The sequence below is a fragment of the Durio zibethinus genome, chromosome 13, assembly GCF_047325235.1.
Source record: "Durio zibethinus cultivar Kanyao isolate XHJ-2024 chromosome 13, ASM4732523v1, whole genome shotgun sequence".
NCBI lineage: Eukaryota > Viridiplantae > Streptophyta > Magnoliopsida > Malvales > Malvaceae > Durio > Durio zibethinus.
In genome coordinates, this window is record NC_143174.1 from 7,081,570 (window position 1) to 7,099,788 (window position 18,219).

The 18,219-nt window shown below is 31.0% G+C and overlaps 2 protein-coding genes across 2 annotated transcripts; one reads left to right on the top strand and one right to left on the bottom strand.

The window, feature by feature from the left end:
• Positions 1–945: 945 nt before the first annotated feature.
• LOC111302751 (uncharacterized) lies at positions 946–10,158 on the top strand. The gene is made up of 4 exons (XM_022898550.2): positions 946–1,735; positions 5,324–5,607; positions 8,699–8,926; positions 9,445–10,158. The coding sequence occupies exons 1-4, from the start codon at positions 1,324–1,326 to the stop codon at positions 9,952–9,954; spliced, it is 1,434 nt and encodes a 477-aa protein (XP_022754285.2). The 5' UTR covers positions 946–1,323; the 3' UTR covers positions 9,955–10,158.
• Positions 10,159–10,816: 658 nt separating this feature from the next.
• Positions 10,817–11,437, bottom strand: LOC111302753 (histone H3.2). Its single transcript, XM_022898551.2, has one exon. The coding sequence runs from the start codon at positions 11,367–11,369 to the stop codon at positions 10,959–10,961; it is 411 nt and encodes a 136-aa protein (XP_022754286.1). The 5' UTR covers positions 11,370–11,437; the 3' UTR covers positions 10,817–10,958.
• Between the last annotated feature and the right edge of the window lie 6,782 nt (positions 11,438–18,219).

The following is an 18,219-nucleotide window of genomic DNA, read 5'->3' on the forward strand; positions in this document are numbered from 1 at the left end:
TTTAAATGGATAAAGTACCTGACAGAAGCAAACTTTGGATACCTAATTATAAATTTTATTTCTATAAATACTAATATAATAGAAATGATATATTTTAAAGACCAAATTAGTATTTATTCTCTTATTACACATAACATGAAATTACCTTTAATACATAATATAAAAGAGAATATCTAAGGAACAAATCTACAATAAATTTCCTTGTATCTAAATCATATGATCTACTTAAATAAAAGTTTAAGAATTTAGCCAACCCATTTAAATGAGTGATTCCATGACATGGTAAAAGTTATGTCTATTTTGGAAAGTTACGGTTTTATCGTATTGGACACGAACTTGATAAATTAATACTATAAGACACATAATAAAAATTAATAATGTGATCATATATTGATTTATATTTTTATCATAAGCATTTATTGATCAAGTTATTTGTATAAATTCATATGTCATATTTAATTAGGTTTGATTTGATGATATTATTATATTAAATATTAATAAATAAAATTTTTATATTTTAATAATAAATACTTTTTTCTTGTTAAATTATTTAAATGTTATTAACTTTCACGAAATTTAAGTAAAAAGTTTGACTTTAATGCATTAAATAAAAATTTTTAAAATTTTTTATAAAATCAAAATTTTATAATTTTTAATGTGAAAAAATAAAAAATTTAAAATTAATTTTAAAATATAAAATGTTAAAATTTTGAATGTTAAAAAAAAAAAGATGACATAATTTTAAAACATTTTTAAAAAAATAAAAAATAAAACGAAAGGAGTATAACATTGAAAAAACCAAATTCCAATTCAAACCTAAATTTAATTTACATTTTAATATAATAAAAAATAAATATGTTGCTGTTGCACTGTTTTACTTTGACAATCAAACCCTTTCTCCTTTATTTATTTATTTATAATATTAACAATCTAATCTAAATGAAAATTATGTTATCAATTAAAGTTTATCTATGTTTCTCCGATTCTAATTTCCAGCTGCCAATCACTGCCCTACATATTCCGCACCTTATCATTTCTCATCATCCTTCCGTTTCCAATTCCAACTCTCCCTTCTCCCCCTTGACTTTCTCTTCCACATTCTCCCTCTTGGTTTTTTTTTTCGTTCTTCAAATTTTTTTTTTCAACCCAGATTGTCCCTTTTAAGACAATAATATTCCATCACAATCATCGCCAAATTCCGATTTCTGCCCTCCAGAACCGTCTCTCAAAAGTTTGCTTTTTATTTTCTCTTCCCCGAGATGGTGATCATTGCGAGCATTTAAAAAAAGTTTTATATACTTTTCAGCCTGACCCGACCCGAAAATGCCCATGGACCGAAACCTAAAATCGGAGAGCATGAGATCGCACACCGTACTCTCAATCGAATGCCTGAAAGGGAGTTCAAAAGCAGACGAATGGACCGGAGATATGCTCCAGACTGGTGATATTGTTGAGGAGATTCGAATTGGATCCGGCTCTGGTCTCACCCATAAGGCACCTTTTAAAGGCGGCAAGAGCGGAGTCCAGAAGGTTCTTCACAGCTCGTATAAGAATAAGGAGACGTTGATTCTCGTCCGAGTCAGGCGAGGCAGCGACGTGTTCGCTGAGTTGCAGGCCTGTATCGTGCCTAACGCTTCTGGCGGGAAAAAGCAATATATGTTGAGGTCTATAGCGGATGCCAATTACACTGTGGGGTTTTCGGATCGCACTGAATCCGAGTGCCTCGAGTTGCAAGGTGCGTTTTTTTTTTTTTTTATCGGCCACCGAGTTGGCCCGTCGAGTCGAGTGCTGATTTCTGTTTTTTTTTTTTTTTAATTCGAATCTTTTGCGTTGCCCTTTTAATTCTGTTGTTGGGTTGGATTCTCTAGCCTCTGTTCGATACACAAATCTTGTCTTAACACACGTGTAAGAATTATAGTTTTTCGCACATAAAATATTTTTTAATTGAAGATAAATTTTACAATTTATACGAAATCTTTAGGATGCTTTCGTTGATTTTTTATGGTAGTGATAATAAGAAAAGATTTTTTTTCGCTACTTGAAAATTAAAGAAAGTTTTGATTAATTTATCAGAAGCTAAATAATGTAATTTTAATCATATTTATGGTTAAAAGTTAATGATTTTAAATTAAATATAAAAATAAAATTAATTTAAATAAATATTAACTATAAATTTAATTGCACACTTAAATAAAATACTATAAACTTTCATTACTTTTAAATTTTTATGTAACGGAGTGACAATGGGCAAAACTTTCAGGTTGGAATTGGGACCAGTTTCCCTGACGACAATGACAGTTTCACTTTTTTTTTTGGAAAAAAAACTTTAAAAACTTGTATTATCTGGGCCCAGTTATGTTGAAGATACGAACCTTTAATTTTTTGTTGCATAAATAAATTTTATGCTAATTTGTTATAATTCGATCCTGTTAACTTCTCCCCAATTTTCAGTATAATGTTTTTAATTTTTTTTTGGTTAATTGAGTGATATACCAAAAAAAAAACGACTACCATTTCAAGTGCTTAACTTCCCTTCTATTTTTTCAATTCAATTTTTTTTCTTTAAAAACCTTTTTATTAAAAATAAATTTGATAATTTTAAATATTATATTAATATAAAAATATTTTAAAAAATTTAAAAATTACATAATTAAAATTTTAAAAATTTATATATAAAAATTTAATAAAAATATAAAAAATTATATATAATAATTTTTATATTTTACATAAACAAAAAATAAATATATAAAAATAAAAAATCTCATTTAATTAAAAGCAACTTTCAAAAGTTGCATTGAAACGAAACTAGTAGTGGTTAAACTGTTCTCTCTCTTATTTAATTTAAGGAAATATCACATCAGAATTTTGGACAGTCTGATTGGCTAATTATTCATAAATTTATTATTTATATTACTTTCATCTTAAGTAACGAGTAATCAGCTCGTCTGATTGTCAAACAATGGTTTTCCAACATAACTCCCAACTGTTACATTTAATGGAAAAAATTATTGTTGTAAATAATATTTTAACAAAGTTTGGTATTGCTATTGCTATCGTATTTAAAAAAATATTGAGTTGAAAAAATGTGTTTAAAAGTAAGATAAAAAAAAATTATGGTTTATGAATTTTACATTTAGAATTGTTGAAAAAAGTATTATAGTAAATCAAAATATGTAATAAAATATATATAAAATAATAAAAAAATTACATATATAAGGATAATAAAGTTATTTTATCAAAAAAAATTATGATTAACCACAAAAAATCTAATTAGGAACTTTTATTGGCCAAAAAAATTAGAAACTTATTTTGTTTGATTTTACAAACTAGATTTTTATTGTTTAACATTAAAATTAAATCAAAAGTAGTTTTTAAAGAAAAACCACTGTTAGCTTGAATGATAAGCTAACCATAATTTTACATAACAAAATCGGTAACAACAAAACCTCGTTAATTTTTCGCCGTCTGGTATGGGTTTAATTAAAATAATTTTAATGCTAACACGTGATTTTGACATGGGTTGGCAAAGGAGTCAGTCGTATTTATTGTAGGATAATTATGAGTGGAAATTCTTGACATGATAATTTTAGAAAAAACTTTAGTCATGATTACAAAGCCCCTCTAGGCTCGTTACGATAAAAATGGAAGCCTATTTTTCTTTTTTTGTGGTGATTTATCATTTTTAAAGATTTGTTTTACTCAACTCCGTGATATGAATAACGTGTTAATTGTCTTAAGTCTTGCTTTGCTTGATTAACATTAGACAGTTGAACTGCTTGTCAAAACCAGCTTTTACTTTTCACACCTGCGTTGCATTGATAGGCTCTAGAGTTCAGACTAGGAAGCATATCAGCTTGAAAAAATTAAGCTCCCAGCAGGAAAAAGGGGAACTAAGTTGGATCTTTGCTGGATTGCAGTAGTCTTGGGTCTCCTAAAGCATAGATCAATGGTTAATTAAGTGCTTACATGTTCAAAAATGGAATTTATCAAAATCTTTTTAGTCTCTATCAAGTGAAGATAACGTATGATAAATAACTACTGAATATGCTCAATTTTGTTTATTTAAGTTTGTTTATTGACCTTAGGAAATTATCATGAACAATATTTTGGAGTTCGTTAATTAAATAAATATATTACTAACGTAACAAAATTTGTTTATTTTCAACTTGTTTATAATGTGGAAATGTAAATTAAAAGAATGTTCAACAAACAATTCGTGAATAAGCTTAGTCTTTATTCGTTTATGTTCCTTTGTTAAGTTTAACAAATGATTACGAATAACATTTCATGATTCATTAATTATATGAACAAATTACAAATATAGTAAAGTTTGTTCATATTTGGTTCATTTGCAACTTGCAACAATAACAAACTAAACCTTATATCTCATAACTCTATGGTCGACTGTATGAAAGGCCAAAAAAAGAAATCATGTTAGGTCTTAGTTTTAAATCTTCTTCATCACTCATTTCTATAAAAACAACTTTTTTATAAATTTTCTTAACCATTATATCATCTTTCATTATTTGTAGTCATATCTTTCATACCTTAAAATTTTGTACCTTGAAATGATGGAAGGCATGAAGATAAATTGTTTGCAATTGGTAGAGGGACTACCTTCCTAACTAATGCTTTAGAATGGGAGTAGGGACAGCCTGCAGAAATGCAATTGTAACAATTTTAGTTTATGTTATTTGAAAGATTGGATGATGTCCTCAAGCTGACAACTGCTACCAAGTACCAACAAATCACAGCATTTGTTAAGGGAAGGAGCACCTTTTCTTTTCCATCTCAGATGGTGCTTTCTCCTGATGCAAACTGTTGTGGTTTAATGCATGCCAGTATGATTTGTAATATTTTTTAAGATATTTCTGTCTTCTTTTAACATTTCATCACACATTGTATTCAATAATTGCCCCATTCCATGACTGGGTTTGACGTGTTGTCCTTGTTCCTTAAAGTGGTATACAGAATGCCACAGGACAAGTGATAGTCTACACAGAAAAGGAAAGGTGTTGGTTGTCTGGCTATTTAAGTAAATATCCTGCAGTTGTTATGGACAGCCTACATCTGTTTTACTTTAGCCATTCCTTACCTGAATTGGCATCAATGGTTGTAAGATGTTCAAAATCATAGTGTTGTAATGTGAATGTAACCTACAAAGCATGCTTGGAAAAGTTTTAAATAAGCTTACATGGTCCCTGCCTAATGCCACACATGTCCATAAATGTTCTGCCCCTACCCATAACTTGATGAAAATGAAAGTTTGAATCTTCTTCACTCTTTCTACTTTCTGATGCAATTTTAAATAATGAGTTCGCAGCTTCAAGGAACTCCAGGATGGTCAGTGAACTAACAACGACAAGGCTTCAGGATGGATATGTCCCATATCCATGGGAGAGGAGGATGCAGCAGGTACTATCAATTCCCAACGCCAGCTGTTTTCTTTCTGTTCTTCTCCTTCCAAAAGCTTCTGATCGAGTGGCTTCTCGATACAACGACTTGGAGGATACTCTTGCCCGAGCAAATGCTTGGCTAAATGCATCTCAGGCCTCTGGTGTCCCCATTGTTTTCATGAATATCCAGACTGAATCCCTGCTTACTAAGGTACAGTCACTAGCCTCAAAAGCTTTTTAACACAAGCTGTAGCAAGTCCATCTCTTCAATCAAGTATTAGGGTGTTGTTTCACCTCTGACATTAACATTTGATCATTTTACACTCACGGCATGCCTTTTAATATTTTCTATGTTCTAACAATGTGATACATATGGTTAAAAAGCCAAAAAAAAAAAAAAAAAAACAAAGGAACATGATACATTAGTAGATGTTTATATGCACTGCATGGAACAATGTTTAAAGAATTATTGCTGTTAAAAATATCGGTGAAAAGACTAAAGCCTCTTATGGGAGGTTTGATTACATAGAATCAGAGTGCTTTTTTGGAAAATAGGCAAATTCAGGACAATATCTTGGTGGCTAATGAAGTATTCCATTACCTGAAGATAAGGAAGAAAGGGAGTAGGTATGAAATGGCTCTAAAGGTGGACATGAACAAAGCCTATGGTAGGGTGGATTGAGATTTCCTTGAGGCAGTTCTTACGAAAATGGGATTTACTACAAAATGGACCAATAATCTGTCATATAATCTGGTTGTTGATGGTAAGAAATCTAGCGCTATAATTCCTACTAGAGGTCTTAGGCAATGTGATCCTTTATCCCCTTACCTGCTTTTCTTTGTAGTTGATGTCCTTTCTAGGATGATCTACACTGCCATTGAGTCTAGGAGTCCTTTTGGTGTCAAGTAAAGATTGTCCTCTCATAACTAATCTTCTTTTCACCGATGATTCCCTTTTCTTTTTAAATGCAAATAGGAAAAACTGTGAAGCTATTTTTAGTATAATTGAAAAGTATTGTGATGCATTTGGTCAACTGATAAATTTGAGTAAATCTAGTATTATTTTTAGTAATAATACTCCTGAGCAGGTTCGAAAGGAGTTGGCAGAAGTTTTGAAGATGGCAGTGGCATCTAACCCTGGAACATACTTAGGTATGCCATCATTTGTGGTATAAGACAAAATGTGAAGCAATGAGATTTGTCAAGGAAAAGATAATGGGTAAAATGCAGGCATGGAAACAATCTTTGCTATCAACTGGAGGAAGGGAGGTCCTGATCAAAGCAATGGCCTGTGCTATCCTGACGTATACAATGCAGTGTTTTAAGATACCCAAGAAGGTATATGATGATATCAATGCAGAAATGGCAAAATTTTGGTGGGGGCAGCAGCAGGAAGAGAAGAAAATACATTGGGCAAGCTGGCTTAAGCTGGCAAGTAGGAAAGGGAATGGTGGAATGGGTTTTAAAGATTTGTCCTTGTTTAATAAAGCTTTATTGGCCAGACATGGATGGAGATTGTTAAATTCACCCAAAGCACACTGGGCAAAAATTATGAAAGGAATTTATTTTCTGCATTGTAATTCTTTAGAGGCAAGACAAGGAGCCAACGCATCATAGGCATGGGCAAGTCTTAATGAAGGGAGGGACGAGAAAATGTGTTGTGGCAAGTAATGAATGGTGAAGATATTAGCTCGTGGAAAGATAAGTGGTTATCTAAAGGATCTCTTCTCTCTTTGTTTGGAGGATATGCAGAAGATGAGCAGAGGATGCTTTTAAAGATAGCAGATATTATGGATAAAGATAGGGAAGAATGGAGGATAGAAAGCATCAGAAATAGAATTGATGAAGATGTAGTGAAAGAAATTCTACCCATTCCTATTTGTAAGGATGGGGGAAGGGATAGAGTTGTATGGCTAGATGCTGAAAATGGAGAGTATTCTGTAAAGTGTGGGTATCACAAGCTGAAAGAGGACAGATTGAGAAACAGAAGCCCCTCGACGTCTCATACTGTGGATGAGGCTACGTAGAAAGCAATATGGAAGATACAGGTGGCAACAAAAGTTAAAATTTTTCTATGGTGAGCATGTGGAAATTAGTTGTGGGAAAGCAGAAGAAACTATTGGGTACATACTGCTACTCTGTGATTGGGTGGAAACAGTGTGGTTTGGAATCAAAGTGGGATATAAAATAGATAAAAGTCAGATAACGACTGTGGATAGATGGATTGGGAAGATACTGCAAATTATTAGTGGTGATAAGATGCAGAATAATGAGATAACAATTTTGGTAGCTATGAGTTGTTGGCTAATATGGAATGAGAGGTGTAGGGCAATGTTTCAGAAGAAAATGGTGGATCCAATAGAGAAAATAAGGAGAATTAATAAATGTGTGGAGGAGAGACTTGCAGCGGGAAAGGATGGAATCAGACAGAGTGCAAAGGCTAATCAGCAGCATGAACAGGTATGGGAATGTCCCCAAGGTGACGGGATTGCAATAAATTGTGATGCCTCTTTTAACAAAGTACAGAAGGAAGCTGGGATAGGTGTGGTGAGAAATGGTGATGGAAAGCTTTTTGGAGTAGGGAAGATGGTGGATGTGAACACATGTATTGAGGCTGAAGAAATTGCTGTAAAAGAAGGAATAGAGTTAGCTGAATCAGTGAAGATAAAGATTATGGTGCAGAATGATTACAAAATAGTATTAGAGTATGGATCTTAACGGTAGGAAATGAAACTGTATAATCTTGCCTATCATAAAGGAAATACAGAATAGATGGCAGAGGTTTGAGGATTGTAAGATAAAGTAGATAAGTAGAACAGCTAGTAAAGCTGTGGACTGGGTAGCAAACCCAGTATATGAAGATGTGCATGTTATAATGGGTAAACTTACGCCCATCTTCCTTGGTTCATATATTGAGTATGGATGGATTACCTGCACCTCCAAGATGAAAAGTAGATTAAGATTCTTGTCACTAGAGATTCTGGACAGATAGAAATCTCGTTGAAGAGGCTAGAAAATGAGAATGTAATGAGATGCTTATGCTAAAGATACTGGTATACTGTTTTTTCAGATAAATGGAATAGTTTGATTGCCCAAAATAAAAAATTGAAGTATCCTTAAGCACACATCTCTCTGCTTTACCTTCCATCACATGATGTAGGACATTAAGGGGATAGGGTTCAAGGCAATTCTCTGATCTAAATTCTTAGGATACCTCTCTCTCAGGTTGACCATCTAGCCAAGATTATTCATGTTCATCTGATTATTGGAACTATTTTTTTCTTCTTTAATTTTTGGAGCAGATCTCTGGAGAGACAGCCTCAGCTAGTGTAAATGCTGGATCATTATCTGACTTATCGAACCAAGCCAATGCAAGCCTATATGGTTTTGAGGACTACCATGGGATCGACATTGGAGTTGTTCGAGCAGTTCGTCTATGGTATGCCCCACTTGCAGGAGAAATTGCAATTGAGATCAAACTAAAAGAGGATGACACAAAGCTCGGGTTCGCCATTAGCCGCACAAAAGAGGTAAACTGTCTGATACTCCATGGTTGTGACTATTCTAGGGTGAAACTAGGATTTTATTTGAAGGGGATGCAAAATATTACGAACATATTTCTCATATATAAAATCTAGATACATATAAATTTAAAAATATAAAAGAACATGATTATGAGAAAATAATTTGATCAATAGTTTAGCAAAAGAAAGAAAGAAAATCTGACTGGTCATGATATTGATCCAGATGAAGACATTATCGTCCTTTTTTTTTGTCATACTAGTAACTAGCTTAATGTTTGCTTAAAGGATGAATTCTAGGTTACTTAATAATGAAATACTTGGGAAAGGAAAACTAGTAAAATCTCAATGATCACAGTTATCCTAATGTAGCAAGGCACATAAAAGTTAGATTTATGAAAATAGAAGCCAAGAGTCGGAATGAAAATAGCCTTGAGGGGATTATACAGGCATTGCACCCCATAGTTAGATGATAATATGAAGAAATTTGTTACTATATTTGCTGATTGTTTTGTCTGTAATGACAGGGATTCATCTATATATCATCTGTTATTGATGGGGATGAAAATGTGCCTTCAACAAGATCGGGACTCAGCACCCTCTATAAAGAATCAGTGAGTGCATGTAGGCTGATGGTTGTCTCAAGACTATCAAATCAGAAGGTTCTTCCATGGATGGTTTCTTCAACAGGAGCTGTTCGATGCTTTGATACTGTTTCCCTAAGTCAGAAGCTCTCATTACACCGACATGCCAAGGTGCCTATTCTTATGCATGTCTTGTTGTGGGATCAATCATTGGTTTCCCAAGGTTTTGGTAGTGCCAGGCTTCAGGTTCCTTCTCCATCAGTGTTACCATTGCCAGCTGAAGTTAGATTAGCCCACCAACCCAATGACAATCAAATACTGCCTCTGCCACATGAAGAACCAAATGAGAGCATTGTTACAAGCGAGCAGGCAGATGACAAACTACAGCGAGACACTGCAGGGGAGGTCTCCTTCAGATTTCATGAGTTTTTACTTCCAAACAACTGGGTATGATTTTTCTCAGCTTCATTGTGTATATATCAAAAAATTTCATACATTAGAAAGCAAGTCCTTTGATCGAAGCTGCTCAGAATTAGGTAGAATGGTCCAGAAAATTCAGAAGACTTGTAAATTTCATACGTCATATTTAGAAATGGATACATGGCTTCTGGATGCACTACTCTTTGTTATGTCTATCATACGGGGAACTTTGTCGCATTCTTTTTTTTTAGGACATATATATATATATAGATATATATATATATATATATATGTATGTATATTTTGTTGGCGTTAGTTAAAGTGACACCCTCTTATTCAGAAAATTTACACAATCCAAATAAATCATTATGATATATACAATCATATATGATATAATATATCTGATATATATATCTAATAAAATATGTTAGGATGATGTTCATGATTATCTGATAAAAATCTATTCACATGTAATTTTATATGTAGACAACTTATAATAATGACACAAAATAATAACTTAAGTTTAATTTCTATCAAATAATCTTATTTAATTAGTTATTTACTTTTTAAAAAAATTGCATTTTAAAAAGTCGACCATTATCACTTACTAGGATATTTTTAAATTTAAAAAATTATCCGTACACCTTTCAGAAATTATTGCCTCCTGTCCAAAGCCAAGTTCACTAGTAGATTTTGCAGAAGAGAGAAGCAGACGGTAGAAGAATTTGAGTTCCGAACTGTGAAACCAACGACAACGTCCCTCATCCCAGGCCAACAAGCCCGGCACCAGGCTTCATATCAATCCCAAATTTTTTTTTAGTAGACAATTAGAGTACATATCCTAGAAGAAAAAGAACCAAAATATACGGGCAATTACTTCAAACTCAAAATCAGATTAACAAATAGTTTTGAGTCAAACGATAGATTAATAGGGAGAAGTACCCATTTGATTTCGTCACTTCACATCATTACAACCAAAAAATGCAAAAGACTAAGCGAAATCCCACATCTTCAAATTCTAAACCAACACATCTGGCTTAAGCTCTTTCCCCTCTAATCCTTCTAGCGAGCTGAATATCTTTGGGCATAATAGTAACCCTCTTTGCATGAATAGCACAAAGATTGGTATCCTCAAATAGTCCCACCAGATACGCCTCTGCTGCTTCTTGAAGGGCAGCCACGGCGCTGCTCTGGAACCTCAGATCCGTCTTGAAATCTTGAGCGATTTCTCTCACCAGCCTCTGAAATGGAAGTTTCCGTATCAATAACTCCGTGCTCTTCTGGTACTTCCTTATTTCTCTCAAGGCCACGGTTCCTGGCCTGAAACGGTGAGGCTTCTTCACTCCTCCGGTTGCTGGAGCCGACTTGCGAGCGGCTTTTGTGGCTAGCTGCTTACGTGGCGCCTTTCCTCCGGTTGATTTCCTAGCGGTCTGCTTGGTCCGTGCCATTTTAATTCTAAAAAATTGATTAAAACCGTTTTACAGAAATGTAGAGCAAATTTTTGAACGATGAAGGAATGAGGGAAAGGAAGGGTTTCATTTATAGGGAGAGACATGGAGAAAGCGGGAAAAGAGTGACTTTGGTTTTCTTTACAGGTTTTAAATGGGTTAATGTGAACCGTGGATTGGAAAGGTTATCAACGGCTGGGAGATTTAAGAGTAATGATCCGTGTGCATTGTGAAGAGACCAATAGGATTCCTGTTGAAGTTTTTCATGCGTGTGCTTGAAGAGATTTGTGAGATGGAATTGCAACCGTTGGTTGGTGGAGATATGGACAGTTAGAAACCGTTCAAGGCTAGACTTGTTTCTTTTTTTCAGTTTTCATGGATTTCATTCATTCCCGTTTTCCATTTCCAAGTTGGGCCTCAAGGGGGATAAAAAAGGACCAAGATAGGCCCATCAAGAAATTAAATTAAAGGCATATATCATCCACATAGCTCTATTATTATTTTGGTTGATTTTTTTATTGGAATAAAAAAAATAAATAGAAAAAGGTATTACTAAAAGGTATAAATCAAACGGAGTCTCATTTTTCAACCAACAAATTAGATTTTGAGTTGCTCTTTTGAGTATTTATAGAAACTCATTGTTTTTTAAGTTTATACAATGTAAAGTAACATTTTTTTTTTTTTTACAAATTTCATGCCTCTTACTCAAAATTTAAGCTCAAAATCTCGAAATTAAAGTTTTAAGTTTTAATTAGTAGCTATCCATTTGGGGCAACTCTTTTAAGTTTGTTATTGTTAAATTACACAATGATTATCTTTTCGTTGGGATCTTGACAATGTTTTTTTTTTTTTATTTGTAAAAGTAAATTTGATTAACATTTATTTTATTTAAGATCAAATAATGTATAAAAAATACTATTATTATAATTTAATTCAAACTTAACATTTCTATTCAAACTAGAATTATTATTTTATACATCCAAAATAAAAAATTTTAAATTCTACAAAGGGTATTATATATAATTGCCACATATCTATTTATTAATTTTTAGAAACATTTTTTAATAAGACACTTTGATAAATTAATTTGTAAATTTTAAAAATTTTATTGTCAAATAATTTTCCTTTCAAAACCTTCATTTCACTTTGTCAAATAATATGTCAAAAATTAAAACAATTCTAAAAACATGACTCATTAAATATGACGTTTAATCCAATTGATTTATTTATTTTTTTCAAAGGGTAATTTCTAACATGCGCTTGTAGATTTTCTTTTCTTAATTTCGGTTTAAGCCTTGAGTTCGTTTAAAAAAAAAAAAAAGGCTCAAATTGGTATTATAAACAAAACTTACAAAATATCCCTTTCATCATTATTGAATTATATTTGTAGGAAGTGAAAAAGATCCAAAATTCAATGAAAGTGTTTTACTAATCTTCGACAACATCCAACTTTCTTCCAAATTATGGTTAAAATGATGTAACTTGCAACAAATGGACTCAAGTATCTCGTTGGAAAATAGAAAGCGCAATTAAAGCTTTGGAAGACTTTTAGCCTTGTAGATTACCTAAAAGGAAAATAATGGTCACATCATGTCATGCACCACCAAATTAATATGGATATATAAATGACCCAAAGCATTCAAATGGTCCCCCCCTTTATCCACACCTTCCATTACCTAACAATTTTGGCTTTAAAACCAAAATAGATAGATAACTCACAAGTCACATGACATTGTCTTTATCTAATCAAGTCGACTCTACTCATATGACAATGACCAATCTTATTTGCATATGAAGATTTTTATTTTGTTAAAATTTTAATTTAATTTTGTGATAATTAATCACTCAATTTGATATATGATATCAATATTGATGTCTTGAGTTTAAATTATGGAACCATCACTCCTTTTATATATATTTTTTTTTCACCTAGTATCTTCTTATCCAATGAACCATATATGCAATATTTTTTTTTTTATTTAGAGAAGGAAAATTCGAATATTTTTCTTTAAATAAAAATTGATGTACTAGTAATTGAACTATTAAAATGTTTCTTTAATCTTTTTTAAACTTGAATTCTTTTACCATTTGGATCCTCATGTAAATCGTTCATTGATTATCCTATTTGCACTTGATCAAAAAGTATTTTAGAACTTAGATATGATACTAGGGTTCTTCTAAATTTTCAATTAACTCAAACTTTTGAGATATTTGATCACCCAAGTCAATAGTTATTATCTCACATTTCTAAACTCTAAAGCATCCCCTTAGAGACAATAATATTTCTTATATTAGATGTTGGGCATGATACGTAAATATCCATTATCATTAGATAGTCAAGTGTTATAATGGATTAATTAATAATAATCTTGTTTAATTTGTTAGATGTAAAAGGCCGGGGATATATATAATATGGCCCTTATGTGGTTTTTGGTTATTATATTGAGCTATAGCTAGATAGATCATCTGTTCAAGAAAGAAATTCATATCCGGTTGGTAATCAGCTATTTCCATAGAAGCCCGCCCGCCTGCCTAGCCATGAAGAAAAGTTACTCATTCACGGGTCTTCTGTATATCTTTGTTTCCTATACCGAGTTAGGCGTTTCTTGGCCATTGTCAATCTCTGATCATGCATGCCCACATTTCCACCCTCAAAAACACCCTTTGCTACTGCAGATTTGTCACGTGAAGGTTGTCTTTTTTTTTTTCTTTCACAAATATATTTACATGTTTATCAAGATATATTATTGAATCAATTGATATGATATTAGTATTGATATTTAAAAGATATAAATTTTAAAAAATTTATATACATAATATTTTTTTAAATATATATATATAAAAGGATTCAAAAATAGATTAAAAATTAAAAAAAAATTCCCAACTCCTACTAAAAATAAGAAAAAATACAAAAGCTATGCATAAGAATAGGATTAAAATAAGTCAAAATTGGATTCTTGAGTTAATGATTAAAAAAGTTTTGAAAGAACATAAAAGTCTTATTCGAAACCAATACCTATTCCCTTTTTCATCGACCGTGCACTTCCAAAAGTCAATTTGAGCAAGACTAATCAGCTGAGGCAATTATTTGACGAGTTTATATTTTCCATTTCAACCTCTTCTTTTTTTTTGTTTTCCCTCCAAACCTTTGGTCAAAACACATCGGCTTTAAAAACTTTATAATTTAATGTTATCGTGTTATTGACATGAATCTACTTCTTTCTTTTCAGTCTGACACAGCCTTAATTACTTTGTTGCCTAGCCTAGTAGCCTACAGTGGCTCCCTTTCAATAATTGCCTTTAACACATATAACGATGCTATGCTCCTACCATTTATAGGTTTAGTTCTTTTTATGGGAAACTAACATTATAGGTTCAACCAAAATTTTGAAATAAAGTTAACTGTCCAATTAATCTTTAACCAAATGTGTCTTGCAGGACTTCACGAGAATTATTCACAAGGTTATCACCATATAAAAATGATAAATTTTTGTAAAATATATTCTTGTGAACGAACAAATATATATGTATTAAACTTTTATCTTTAAATTTATAAGATTAGTATCAGAAATAATTTTTAATTAAAATAAAATATTTATTGTGATATTTAAATTTTAAAAATTTTTAGTATAATATTTGAAGTATTAACTTATTAACTCATATGATATTCATCTTATAACATGATTAATTTTAAATTATCACATATGACAGATAAATAATTTTTTAAATATCACATTAATTAATTATTTATTTAAATATTACATTGCAAATTTTTTAAATTAAAATATATTAAATATTTTATTATAATTTAAAAATTATTTATAATATTATATTAATTTTATATTATTTACACAATATAATTATTTTTATCTCCTTTTGAATTCGGATTGTTTAACACATCCTAAATGACATAATATAGTTTGATGCATAATTCCATGTGCTTCAAAATAATGCTGAAGCTCTCAAAACCATGATATTCTCCTCCATTGTCACCAAGTATGAACTATTTTTTGGAATTTATGAAATAACAAATTCATCTCATTTTAAGATTTCATTAAAAGTTATTCTTATACAATCATCAATAAAAATAACAAATAAACGCAATTCACCCAAAATATTAATTTTGAACAGATCCCAAACATCGGAATGTATAACCATAAAAGAAACCGAACTTTTATTTAAAATAAAAAGAAACGAAGCATGATGGCTTAAAGTGGGTGTTTTTTTTCTTTTTATGCATGGTTGAGATTTGAGAATTGAGATGAAATATTGAAAATTAAGAAAAGGTGTCCTCAAATTTTTAGTTTAGTGGATAAAAGCGCTTGAGGAAGAGCCTAATTTTAATTTCGAACCAATCCTCTCTCCCTTCTTCTTTCTTGTACTAGGATTTTACCCTCCTTATATAACAAAAAAAAAAATGAAAATTAAGAAAAGGTGGGCTGGTGGATAGATTTTTGTATCTCAATTCCTTCCTTTGAAGGAGATCATATGCTTTAATTCACCTAAACAAAAGAGAATAGTAATTAACCACTAGTTTTAGCTATATATATACAAGATTAAATTCTTTATTATCTTCTATGTTATGTGCAATTCCAAATGCTAATATACATTTGCAATATGTGTATAAAATGTAATAAATTATGCTTTTTGTTTTACCTTCTTTGCATTTTCATCAAATAGCTTATAGATATTTGTCCATTGTAATAGCAATAATAATTTCAAATAAAATTTTTTCTTCCTTGAGACTTTGTGCAACATTTCTTTTTTAAGTTTATACCTTTCTTTTAAATTTGAAGTTACATACAAGTCTACTAATCAATAGCATTCATCAAATTTACAAATGAGAAAGGGACAGTTAAAACTCAAATAATAAAAAAAAAAAATTGAGCTCTTTTCTTGTATAAAATGCTTATCATTTTCAATCAACAGAAAAATAGATTTATGATTGTTTATTGATACTGACATTATCAAGATTTAAATCTTGATGATTATAATTAAAAGTTCAGCAATTTATTAATCGATTGCTCAATTATTGGTTAGACGTCTAATAGTTTCCATCAGCAAAACGGACCCTAAGCCCTAAATAAAGTCAGCAATAACTGTATGGATTAGCAGAAAGAGAATTTTTATACAGAAAATTCAAAATTAATTAGAAAAATGTTGACAGTCCATTGTGTGGACGTTACGGGCATGAAGCCCTTAACACATGCATTCTGTATTATTAAATTGTCTACATTGAGGAAGTATGTGGTCTACCATTGCCAAGAATCACAATTTTCAAAAGAAACAAAGAATGGAACTTTTGCCGTTAACAAGCAAATATTTTGGACCTTGTGCCTAAACTTCATGGAATCTATTAATTAATAATAAACTAATTGGTTATTAAATACTACATGAAAATTGGAATCCACTTTTACCAAGGTGGAACAAACAAAAGAGGACAATGACCAAGTGTTCCAGCTAGAAGCCTGCAAGATCGAATACCTTTTCTTTTTCTACTTTTATGGCATGGCAGCAGGAAAATTTTAGCCATGTGAAAGTGAAAGTGAGTGGCAGATTTCACCAAGGTCAAGGTGTAACTTCTGGTAATTTCACAGGGAAAAGAGAAACATGCTTTCTGGTTTCTGCAATGCTGCTGGGACTTTTTAGTGTTGTATGTTTCCTATAGAAAGAGACACCCAAAACCATCCCTCTTTTTTTCCCCTCAGGCAAGGCTGGAATGAAAATGAAAGGGCTTGCCTTGGGCTACATCTTCCCGAACATAAAGCTACAATCATGTAAATTTATATAATCTCTTTCAAAGGTTAGATGAAGAGACTGAAAATGTAAAAGAAGCCAAACAATGTCGATTGGGAGTTTTTTCATTGCCAAATTATTGCAGCTAGCTAGTTCAATGATAAATGACTAGGACAAATAATGCATGTGGCCAGAAAATCCAAATACAGTCACAGTCGATAGGGTCCATCCCAAGAGAATTTTGTGAAGATTAATAAAAGATGTCATGTACGTAGTCAATAGTCATATGATTTATTGATAAAATATTAAATTTTTTAATTTTAATAATAAAATTTAAATCCAACATAATTACCAAAAAAATGTCATGTAAGCTATAGTTTAATTAAGAAGACTTCGGGTGTATCGAATTAACATGTATGGAAATTTAACATTATAAGATATCAAAATTTAAATGAAAAACATGATTATCTTTATTTTTACTATGTAATACTCTTATGTTTGGTATATAAGATTATGATAGAATAGAATAAGATAATATTATGAATAAAATAATATTAAATAATATCATCATATCTTATATTTGATGTGTATAAATATTATGATAGAATAATTTATTTATTAGTCAAAATTATCATTTCTCAAAATTTATATAATTTAAATTATTAATGTAATGTTTAATAATATAAAAGGACATGTAAATTCAATCCCATTAATTAAAAATAATTCTCTTCACTTTGGAAGGATAAAATCATCCTATCCCAAGAGAATGATTAATTTTCCTTATAATCTTATATTTTTCTTAGATATAAATCAAACATAATATAAAATTATTATCATCATATCCTATTAATGGTATTATGTGCCAAACATTACCTTAACATATAATGAGAAATGAGAAAGAGTCCAAAAATACAGTGATTGAAATAATTATGATTAAGACACATAAAATTATTGTCTTTAAAGTTTGTATTATTTACAAACAATAATATTATTATTCTTATTTCCAATTAGAGCCAGTTAATGCAATCTTAATCTAATAAATGAGATGAACAATATTTTTTTAATGATAAGGAAAATTTGACAAGGAAAAAAATTTAGGGATATTTTAATGGGT